This window comes from Dromiciops gliroides, chromosome 1 (assembly GCF_019393635.1).
Source record: "Dromiciops gliroides isolate mDroGli1 chromosome 1, mDroGli1.pri, whole genome shotgun sequence".
In the NCBI taxonomy this organism is placed as follows: Eukaryota; Metazoa; Chordata; class Mammalia; order Microbiotheria; family Microbiotheriidae; genus Dromiciops; species Dromiciops gliroides.
In genome coordinates, this window is record NC_057861.1 from 18974842 (window position 1) to 18986879 (window position 12038).

Below are 12038 nucleotides of genomic sequence, written 5' to 3' on the forward strand. Positions count from 1 at the left end.
CAGGATTTCAGAGTTGGACAGACACCTTAGAAGCATCTAATCTGATCTATACCTGAACAAGGCATGCCAGGGGGTGAAGTGCATAGAGTTCAGGACTTGGAATCAGGAAGACCTGAGGTTTTTGGTTTTTTTTAAGTGAGGCAATTGGGGTTAAGTGACTTGCCCAGGGTCACACAGCTAGTAAGTGTTAAGTGTCTGAGGCCGGATTTGAACTCAGGTACTCCTGACTCCAGGGCTGGTGCTCTATCCACTGCGCCAACTAGCTGCCCCAAGACCTGAGTTTGAATCCTGTCTCAGACACTCCCCAGTTTTGTGACCCTGAGCAAAGATGCTTAACCTCGGTGCCTCAGTTTCTTCATCTGTAAAATGGAGATCATGATAGCAACCGCCTCTTGGACTTGTTGTGAGGACCAAATGAGATAATATATGTAAAGTATCTTGAAAATTTTAAGATGCTTCACAAATGTTGCTGCTGCTATTATTAGTAGCAATATTACAATCTTCTTTCCAGCATACCAGATAAATGCTCTGTCCCAGAGAAGAGGGAACCAACTACCTCCTCAAGTAGACCAGTCTACTTGTAGATAGTGCTGGTTGTCAGGGAATTTAGGCTGACATCCCACCTAAATCTGCCTCTTCGTAGTGCTCTTTCCTCACCCCCTACGCCCGGTTCTTCTCTCTGTGCCCAAGAGAACTTTTCTGTTTTTTCTGTTGGGGGCAAGTCCTTCAGATACTTGACGATGACTATGATGTCCACATTATCTTCTCTTCTCATTGGTCATGATCTCAAGGCCCTTCATTATTATAGGATTGTAGATTTCAAGCTAGAAGGGCCCTTAGAAATTATCTAATTCAACCCTTTCATTTTACAGATGAGGAAACTGAGACTCTGAGGTGAGAGTTGCCCACAGGGAATATGTAGCTTAGTCAGGATTTGAACCCAGGCCTCCAGATCCAAGACTCTGAATTCAACATTTATTCTACCTCTTCTTGGCTCTCTCCCAAGCTTGTGAATGAAAAGGTGGTCCAAATGTAGTCTGGCCAAGACTGAGTATGGATGGATGAAAACACCTCTTTGGTCCTGGACGTGATATCATCTCTCTTAAAGCAGCCTAAGATCTCATGAGTACTTCTGGGTGCTATATTACAAGGATGCTCCCTTCTTCCTCCTCCCACATGCCCCAGCCATAACTGAACCAGTAATAGTCAACTGAATTTGTTATTCTGTTGTTTTTAGTTGTGGCCAACTCTTTGTGACCTCATTTGGGGTTTTCTTGGAGTGGTTTGTCATTTCCTTTTCCAGCTCATTTTACAGATAAGGAAACAGAGGCAAATAGGGTCACACAGCTACTAAGTATCTGAGGCCATATTTGAACTCAGATCCTCCCAACTCCAGTGCTTGTGCTCTATCCACCACACCCCTTAGCTGCTCTTAGTTAATTGAATACTATCCAGTAATAGTCAATTCATGGAGGCCTTTGTGACCAAAGTGCTGTTAAGCTACACCAGTACCAACCGTTAGAAGACCCCTTCATCCCCCTGCAAGGGGCTCATCCTGTTTAAAAAGAAGAGACACACCATAGAGTCTATCTGGTTTAGCAAGGGTTGTACTGGAGTCAGTCAGCACAGCTAGAGATGACCCACCTCTCTAAGGCTTGGGCATCAATCCAAGAAACCTGATCTTTGGGAATCTCTGGGAAGCCCTCCAGCTTTCTTATTTCTCAAAGAAATTGTTTTCCTACCAAGGGTTTAGGTAAAGACTCTCAATGCATAAAACCCGCCTGTAGTAGATGAGATTGGCTTCTTCTCTCCATCTCAGAGAACTCCACAAGGACCTCTAATTCACCCAACCAAAAAGCAGCTGTGAGGCTGCTTGTGGCTCCACATAAATTTGGAGTTTGAGCTAACTCTCTGTGGTGACATATTTCCCTCGACCTGCTTTCCATTGGTTACCTCCATTGTATAGAGAGAGCCCTATAAGACTACAACTCTAGATGGAGTCACTTCGTAAACATCTGCTGAATAAATGAATCTGAGGATTCCACCTACTGATTCAATTGGTCAGTTCAGCTTACAAATCATTGTTTGCAGCTTAGATGATTGTTGTTTTTCCTCCTTCATTCCCAAAGAGGGTCAATGACATCACAATGTTGGGGTAAAATAGTGGATGATGAGTGATGTCTTGACTTTTGCATGAATTGAACAGAAGTGAGGGAGAGCTGCCCAAAGTCATCAGACTCACTCCCTCCTTCAGAATCATCAAAGACCAGTGGCAAGAGAAGGTCAAGACGATGGTTGACAAAGAGGTTCCCTGACCAGCATCCTGTGGGAAGGATAGGGCCAGTATTATTATTCACACTTTATTTATTTATTTTTTTGGTGAGGCAATTGGGGTTAAGTGACTTGCCCAGGGTCACACAGCAAGTAAGTGTTAAGTGTCTGAGGCCGAATTTGAACTCAGGTCCTCCTGTCTCCAGGGCTGGTGCTCTATCCACTGTGCCACCTAGCTGCCCCTATTCACACTTTAAAGGTGAGGAAACAGGTGTAGATAGATAGAGCTAAGAAGTTTACTATTTTCTAGGCATAGTGCTAAGTGCCAAAGAGAACAACATAAGCAAACAAGTCCCTACCATCTAAGAGCAAGTTCCCTTAGACTGAAGCCCTTAGAATGAAGGGCCTGTTGTCATTATTTTGCTTTTCTTTGTAATCCCAGTGCTGAGCACAGGGCCCAGTACTTAACCATGCTAGTTGGTTGATTTTCATTCTAGTGAGGATGGGGCATTTAGGTGGTGCAGTGGATAGAGCACCAGCCCTGCAGTCAAATCTGGCCTCAGATACTTACTAGCTGTGTGACTCTGGACGAGTCACTTAACCTTGATTGCCTCAGAAAAAAAGACATTCTAATGGGGAACATAAATGAACCGATTGACTAATGGGGAGCTAGAAGAGGTCGTAAGATCACTTTACATGTAAGGATCATGGCTTTATAACTGGAACAGACCTTGAAGGTCACCTAGATCAGATTTTACAAATGAAGAAACTGAGGCTCAGAGAGATTAAACATGGCATAGTGGAAAGAGATTGAGATTTGGACTCAGAGGCGCCTCTCTGGGACTCAGTTTCCTCATCTGTAAAATGGGAGGATTCCCTAGACCAGTGGTATGCTTGGAGCCAGCTTGAACCTGCTCTCAAAAGCCTATTGTTAAACTTTCTGACTGACCATTTCTACCTTGGAAATTAGTAAATGCCATAAATGAAGGCTTAATTTATTGTTTTGTTGATTGTTTAGTCTTCAGAAAGTGGAGAAAATGATAATGCAGAGTAAACTTTTAAAAATGTCATGTGATGTGTACATTTTTTTTGGGGGGGGAGAGTCAGTTGTTAAATGTTTACTAGCACACTGCTGACCTAGATGCTCTCTTAGCTTTTTCTTAGCTCTAAATCTATGACATTAAATATAGTATATGATCTATGAACTGTGCAAGGGTCACAATAATAAAGGCCAGATGATAATAATAAGAGCCAGAGTTGGGATCAGAGAAGAAAATGGCAAACCACTCCAGCATCTTTGCCAAGAAAACCTCCAAAGAGATCCCATAGAGTCAGATGTTACTGAAAACGACTGAGCAACAACAAAAATGCCAGGATTCAAACCAAGATCCTCTGTATTCAGATACAGGTGAAAGGAACACATTCTCCCTTCACCCTTACCTCCAATAGCCCCAACCTTCCTTCAAAAACAGCTCAGGTGTCAAGCCTTCCCTAATCCCCTTAAGTCATAAGACTCCCTCCTTTGAGTTACTTGGTATCACAACCATTTAAAATATGTGATATAGGTTTTTGTTATTCCTATTTTATAGACAAGGAAATTGAGCATAGAAAAGTGACTCAATTTGTCTGTGGTCACTGACTAAGTGTTGGAGAATTTGAATCCAATTCTCTCTGAACTCCAAGACCAGACATCTTTGTGCCACATCATCCTCTGTAGCTTCCCTGTAGCCCGGTAATTAAAACCCTCTACAATGTCCTTTTGACCTACCTGTCCAGTCATTTCCTATTGCTCCCCTTCACACACTCTCCATTCCTGTCAAACTGGCTGGGTAGCTGTTTCTGCCATGTTCTTTCTCCCCACATCCCTGCTTTTGTACAGACTTTTTCATGCCTGGAATGCTCTCTATGCCCCACTTCCCTTATAATCTCTAGCTTCTTTTATTAAGATGTAGCTTAGGTGCTGCCTTTTTCATAAGGCTTTTTCTAATGTTCCTCATTGGTCATGCTCCCTCTCTCTTGAATTTTCTTTTGTATAATGCCATATAAATGTTATGCTTATTTGTATAATTCTATATAAACATTATGGTTATTTTACTGTTGCTTTCTATATACTATATGTACTTTCCATTTACTTATTTGCTTGCTTGTTATCTCTCCTGCTAAGTAGAATGTAAACTCCTTGAGGGCAGGAACTATTTAATTTCTACCTTTGTATTCTTTTTTTTTTTTGGTGAGGCAATTGGGGTTAAGTGACTTGCCCAGGGTCACACAGCTAGTAAGTGTTAAGTGTCTGAGGCTGGATTTGAACTTAGGTACTCCTGAATCCAGGGCCAGTAGTCTATCCACTGTGCCACCTAGCTGCCCCTATCCACCTAGCTGCCCCTATCTACCTTTGTATTCTTGCCTAGTATGTAATAAGTGTTTGTTGAATAAATACTCTGGTACAGAGTTGGCAGGAAAGTTTGGCAGAAACTTGTTATTAATGGAGTAGGAAGAGCCAGGAATTAAACTTGTAACTGAGAGTTGTTTTGAATACAAATTTTATTAAAAGACCATAACCCCAAAGCTTGACTTCTCTTGTTGTACGAGTTCTCCTGGTTCTCAAAAGAGGGAGAACAACCATCTTAGCTCATTCACCCAAAACGCACTTGTACATGCATTGGCAGACTGGTTCCCCTGAGGGGTATCTGCTACCTTGGATTATGGGGGGGGGGGTAAATCTATAATTGGCTATCCTTCTAATGCTGTAGTTCATGAATCCCTACCAGTATGCTTCCCGATAACAATCGGTCAGTAGATTTCAGTTAGTTTTAGAAAAGACATTTTCTCAAACAGCATTAAAGTAGAGAAAGGAGGTTTTCCTATCCAAATTTGTGGCATTCTTTCCTGGAACTATGAACACAGACTGGGAGGTAGAGAGAGCAGACACAAACTTAAAGTACAATGATAGTGAGACACATATATAGGGACTGTACATGTGGCCAAGACAACTCATGACTGGTACTCCAGGACTTTAATATTCTTTCTTTTCCCAGAGTCCTCATGATATTCACTGTTAGGCACAGTGTTGGTGATGGATGAGTGGCTCCACTACTCAGGTGGGCTGGCTCTTCACCAGGTACAATATCTCAGCTGGTTAGGTGGTTTAGTTTGCTCCTTACAGGTACAGAGAATTTTCTGGAAAGGCCAATGTGTTTCTTGGGCTGGGCCAAACAGATCTCTCAGTTGCCTGACTGGCTCATCACTGGATTATGCCAAGGAAATTACTCAGTCTCCTGGCTGGCTCATCAATGGGCATGGCAGCTGCTGTCTTTGGCTGGGCAGGTTCCTTGGCTATGGGACACAATTGCCCACGGGGCTTCCTATACACAGGGCATAACAATGTGATAATCTGCGGGACTCTGTGGGCAACTCCAGTCTCTACCTACTGCCTCCACTGAACCTCTGGCTTGGTTGGGTGTTAACTTGCTCTTTGTTTCCCCTGACATCCCACAATGCTCTCTTCAGCTGGAGTACTATTATGTTCTTTCAGACCTGAGAGAAACTTTAAGCTTAAGGACCTCTCTCAAGAATGCCTTTGACTCCCCTAGAGACTTAGCTCTGTCATTTGCCGGGAACAATATGGGAGAAGTGTCTTATTCAACCATTATTTTTGATTAAGAGCTGTATTCCCTCAATGAAGGACCCCATCATTACTTATGGTGACCTGCAAGTTACCATTCCTCTTCAGGGCTTGTGCTAATGGGGGAGGGGAGGGGCAAAGGTATGGAAGCAGCTTGCGTTCTAGGGTAAGTTTCTAATTGTCTTTATGAGCCTTTTCCTATCTAGTCCAGCAGTTTATCACTTCAGACCCCTCCCAAGGTGCAGAATGCTTCATTCATACCGAAAATGCCTCACCTTTACATTTCATTACTCCTTCCAACCTTCAACTTTGCTGAAGTCTAAACAGGGCACACCCTTACAAGAATTTTGCTGGTCTGAACGGGGCACACCCTTATAGTGACTTTTATTTAGTACATGACATTTACAAAGGGCTTCATACATATATTGTTTGAGTGTCATACCAGCCCTGAGAGGCAAGCTAGGCAGGTGGCATCGGCCTATTTGCTCAAAGTTGTGCAGCTGGTAAAAGATAAAGTATGAGGCCTCACAGGCCATATGGTTCCCACAATTCTTTAATAAGAATGGTTTCATATAATTTGAAAATCTCTAAAAAAAAAGAAAAAAAAAGAATAGCCTCTACAACACATCCCACTACTTCTGGGATAGCTCATTATACTTTGGGACAGCTTTCATTTTGGGGACACAAACTTAAATGACCTTGTACTTACTCTCTTTTAAAAAATTTATTGTGTCCTCCATTAGAATATAAATTCTCTGAGAACAGAAATCGTTTGATTTTTTTGTATTTGTACCCCTCCCCACAAGTGCCTAGCACAGTGCCTGGTGTTTAGTAGGTCCTAACTAATTGCTTGATTGCTTGTTGAGTGACTGATTAAATCTGTCTCTGCCACTTCCAGGTTCTACCCTCTGGGGCCAAGCAGAAGAAGCTTCCTGCATGATAGTCTTTCAAAATTTTAAAAGCAGCTCTCACATCCTCTCCTACATCTTCTCTATGGGCAAAGCAGCCCCGTTCCTTTACAGCTCTTGCAAGGTTTTCATGGGAACAATAGCAGTCAAAGAAAGAACCGGAGTTGAAAGGTATTTCTCTTTTGTAACTAATGAGTTGGGATTCGGTTTTGTTTTCAACACATGAGAAGACCGGTATTAAATCCAACTCTTGATTGTCAGGAACAGGGAATTCTGGGAGTGGGGCACACATCGCATACCTACATTTGTTTAAAAGGCCTGCACTATATTTAAATCAGATTTTCTCTTTCTCACCCTTCTTCCATTGGATGACTTTGTAGGCTGAGCTTTAATTAATTAATAAAGTAATATTTCTATAACATACTGCAAACCGTAAGAAATAAAAGCCCGATTTGATGTAGAAAGGAAGGAGATAAATGGTAAGTATGGATTCATATCTCTTCTCCTGATGATTTTCTGATTTCATAGCATACTAGATTGATTGACATTTAGAGCTGGAAGGGTCCTCAGTGGAAATGAAGTCCAAGTCCCTTCATTAAGCAAAGGAGGAAACCAAAGTCCAAGGAGGTTAAGTGACCGTAGGTTACATGGAACATAGGATCATACATCTGAAGCTGACCATCTAGTATTTTACAAAGAAAGAACCTGAGGCCTATGGAAGTTAAATGACTTGCCCAAGGTCATGCAAGTTTATACATATATATATATATATGTATATGTATATATATACATACATACACATATATGTTAAAATTATGGTGGTGGGATTTGAACCTAGATCCTCCAACTTGAGCGCCAGTGTTCTTCCCACCATATTAGGAGTAGGATCTAGGCTTCCAGACAAGTGGCCGTCTTCTTTTTCTCCCTTTCACTTGCTGCTAATATGGACACAATTTTGATAGATGTCTAGAGGAAAAGGAGTCTAGTAATTATTAATTTTATTTTTCATCATTACGTTCAATAAATTATGTGACCACAGTAAACAGGAAATAAGGATACACACACAATCTGCCTTATATACCTACAGAATTGTAACTAGGATGGGCCAAAAGGGACTTGGTCTCAGGGTCCTGAAATGTGGGGGGCAATCACTCAATCGATAAATATCTATTAAGTGCCAGGCTCGATATTAAGTGCTAATACAAAAAGAGGTAAAAGACAGCTCCCTTCCCTCAAGGAGCTTACAATCTAATAAAGAGACAAAATGCAAACAAATATATACAAAGCAAGCTCTATACAGGATAAATTTATTGTTTTTCAGTTCTTTGTGACTCCACTTTGGGGTCTTCTTAGCAAAGATACTGGAACAGTTTGCCATTTCCTTCTCCAGCTCATTTTACAGATAAGGAAACTGGCAAACATGGTGAAGTGACTTGCTCAGGGTCACACAGCCAGTAAGTGTCTGAGGCTGGATTTGAACTCATGAAGATGAGTCTTTCTGATTCCAAGCCCAGTATTCTATATATAGGATAACTAGGAAATGATTAAAAGAGGGAAATCACCAGAATTAAGAAGGGTTGGGGAAGGCTTCTTTCAACTGGTAGAAACAATCAAGCTTAGTGCCTATTTAGAAAGAATAATTAGCCAAAATAGGAAGTCACCAGATAGTCTAGGTTAGCTTCATCTTGGGTTGGTATCCCAGGGTCTCTGTCTCTTCCCCACACATGGCTTTGTGTCCTGAGGTCCAAGGTCTTTCTCTCCAACACATGACTGAATTTGTCTTAAAGAGTTGCTCTGAGTGTGTCTTTTGTGCTCCTTGCCCCAGGCTGCAGAATTGCCAGCTAGGTCTCTGTATAGTTATAAATCATGAAAGCATGAAATTTACACCTGCAGCATCATCAGGAGCTGGATCTGTTCCAAATGATACTGTCTGTCTTTATCACACAATAGCATCTTTTAAAACGTGAGTGGAATATATTCATTCCATGTCCCCCTAATGGAGAACCACAATAAACACGCAGGAATCTTAGGGTATGGGAGCCAGAAAGGAATTCCAGACACTGAGATCCAATTCCTTAGTTTTAGGCACCAGTTAGGAAACCAATGAACAGAGAAGCTAAGTGCAAACAAATTATAAAAAGAGATACTCACACAGCCTGCCTTTATATATATCTACAAAGCCATGACTAGGGTGAGGCAAAAGGGACTTTGCCAAAGGGTGTTGAAATTTAGAAGGCATTGGCACATGTATTCTCTGAACTCAGAAGCAACTGAACTTAGCACCTAGTTACCAAAAATAAATAGTTAAAATAGGAAACCATTTGATGACCCAAGTGAGGCCTGGTCCTCCTCTTTGGCTTGATGGTCATGCTCAGCTTAGCTCATAAAGAGGCAATGTGGGAGCAGCTAGATGGCGCAGTGGATAGAGCACCGGCCCTGGATTCAGGAGTACCTGAGTTCAAATCCGGCCTCAGACCCTTAACACTTACTAGGCTGTGTGACCCTGGGCAAGTCACTTAACCCCAATTGCCTCACCAAAAAAAAAAAAAAAGAGGCAATGTGGTAGAATGGAAATATTAATAAACAACTAAGAATTGGAAGAATATAGTACTTAGAAACTGTGTGACTGTGGGGAAGTCACTTGATATAAGGTCACATTTATGAATCACTTTAAAGTTTACAAGGGACAGTCGGGTGATGCAGTGGATAGTATACCCAGCTTGGAATCAGGAAGATCTAAATTCAAATTGGCCTTAGACACTTACTAACTATGTGACCCTGGACAAGCCAGTCCTGTTTGCCTCAGTTTCTCCATCTTTAAAAATGGGGACACCCTGGAGAAGGACATGACAAACACTCCAGTATCCTTGACAGAGAAACCCCATTTGTCTATCTTGCAGCCTCTAATGAATGACTATTGATTGATTGATTTGCCCATGAACTTGTCTGTATCTCAAGTTCTTCTCTAAGATGGTAATAATAATTGATAAACTCTCTGCCTCAAAGAACTGTTGAAAGGAAAATGAATAGTATTTTATATTTATATGCCCCTCTATTAGTTGATAGTAGACCTGGAATTAAAATCCAGTCCATTTTTCTTTGTTCTACACAACACTGCCTTCATAGAATCACAAAATTTGAGAGTTGGACGGGAGCTCAAAGCCAATACACTGAAGAGTCAATAGTCAATACACTAAAGGGATCCTCTCTGCTCCGTACTCAACAAGTGACATCCAGCTTTTGCTTGGAGACCACCAATGAAAGGAATCTGCCAAGTCCCTTAAATCTTCCCTGGCTGGGTGGTACAGTGGATAGAGCACTGGCCCTGGAGTCAGGAGTACCTGAGTTCAAATCCAGCCTCAGACACTTAACACTTACTAGCTGTGTGACCCTGGGCAAGTCACTTAACCCCAATTACCTCACTAAAAAAAAAAATCTTCCCTGACCGAAAAATCAAGTCATCTGCAAAACCCCTTATCATCAAAAGGTCAAATCAGCCAATTTCAGGCACATAAGTTCTCCCACCACAAACTTGGGGAACGGACATTCCATGGCAGCTCCTTGGCCCAGCGTTCATCTCACTTCCCACCCACTTTATTCCTTAACTGGTAACTTACCCTGCTGAGCTGATCCAAGAGTCTTTGGTTCTGTTCAGAGAGTTCCTGGACTGCCCTTGTCTTCTCTCTGTCAGCTTCTCGGAGGTGAACCTGCTGCTTCTCTAGCTCAACCTGCAGCTGCCTCACATCACTCTCCAATTCAGACACTCTTCCTTCCCACTCGCCTTCTCGGTTCTCAAATCGTCTTCTTAACTCGTGCTTCTCTTGTTCAAGGTGCTGAGAAAGGAGAGAGATGGGGCTTTAAAAAGTGGGTAGTAGGGGCAGCTAGGTGGCACAGTGGATAGAGCACTGGCCCTGGAGTCAGAAGGACCTGATTTCAAATCCAGCCTCAGACACTTAATACTTACTAGCTGGCAAATCCTGCCTCAGACACTTAACACTTACTAGCTGTGTGACCCTGGGCAAGTCACTTAACCCCCACTGCCCTGCAAAAAAACCCCAAACAAACAAAATAATTACTAGCTGGGTGACCCTGGGCAAGTCACTTAACCCCAATTGCCTCACCAAAAAAAAAAGTGGGCAGTTCCCTAATGTTCCCCCCTTTCTTCCCAGTCTCAAGGTCTCTTAGTGTGCCCTTTCCCCACCGAGCCAATATAGTGCATCAATATGCCCTAAATGATATTCAGAGCAGCTACAGAAATATTCCCTTCTTCCTGCAGTTTGCTCTAAAGCCCTGCCAACAAGGAGCACGATTCACAAACAGAACAGGCACCCTACTCACATCTCCTTGCAGTATTAGCTTTCTTTTGGCCCTGACCTTGTAGACAAAGCTCTCACTAGACTCTGGCATGCAGTCATGAGTTTTATTGGGACTACAGGGCAATTGGTTGGGATATAAATTTCGAGAACCAAGAGTGACTTTCCCTATCCTGAACATACCTCTTAAAATTATTGAATATTAGAGTTTGGAGAGGGAGGAAGCACCAAGAAATCATCACCCTCAGGAGGAAGCCCAGAGTGAAGTGACCTTCAGGCATAAAATACAGAATACTGGGGCTGGGAATAATCTTAGATTATAGGATATCAGAGCTGAAAGGGTCCTCAGAACAGAGAATGTCAGAGTTGGGAAGATCCTTATAACAAGGAAGTGACCCTAGAATATAGCACGTCAGAACTGGAAGGGATCTTTGAACTTAAAGTGTAAGAAGAGACATCATCACCAATGCCCCTGTTTAAAAAATTTGGAAATTGACTGTCTATCTTACCTTGTGCAACTCATTTAACTTTTTTGGCCTCAGTTTCCTCATTTGAAAAGATAAAAGATGTTGGATTGGATTGTCTCTTCAAAAAAAAAATTTTGGAAATTGAGGTCCAGAGAGGAAAAATAACTGGTCCAAGGTCACACAGCTGGTTTGCAACACAGTGGGGGCATGGAGCTAAGTATTATGTCTCTTAGATGTGTGCTTCTTCCACTACACTAGCTAGGTTGATCAGTGGATAAAGTGGTGGGTCTGGAGTCAGGACCACTGACACTCAGTCCAACCTGCTTCAGACATTTACTAGCTATGTGATTCTAAGTAAGCCACTGTTTGCCTCTGTTTCCTCAACTGTAAAACAGGAATGATAGGGCTATTTGGACAACCAAATGAGGTAATATCAGTTAGGTGCTTCTTAGCACAG

General features: G+C 42.1%; 1 protein-coding gene across 4 annotated transcripts in view; it reads right to left on the reverse strand.

Moving 5' to 3' along the window:
• BICDL1 (BICD family like cargo adaptor 1) overlaps window positions 1-12038 on the reverse strand; it is a 142069-nt gene that overhangs the window by 110565 nt on the left and 19466 nt on the right. For all 4 annotated transcript variants that reach the window (XR_006354175.1, XM_043978320.1, XM_043978321.1 and 1 more), the window contains exon 2: window positions 10419-10634. Coding sequence is in view for 3 of the 4 variants with exons in the window: in XM_043978320.1 (XP_043834255.1) it covers window positions 10419-10634 (216 nt within the window). In the remaining variant the exon portion in view is untranslated. The remainder of the gene's footprint in view (window positions 1-10418; window positions 10635-12038) is intronic.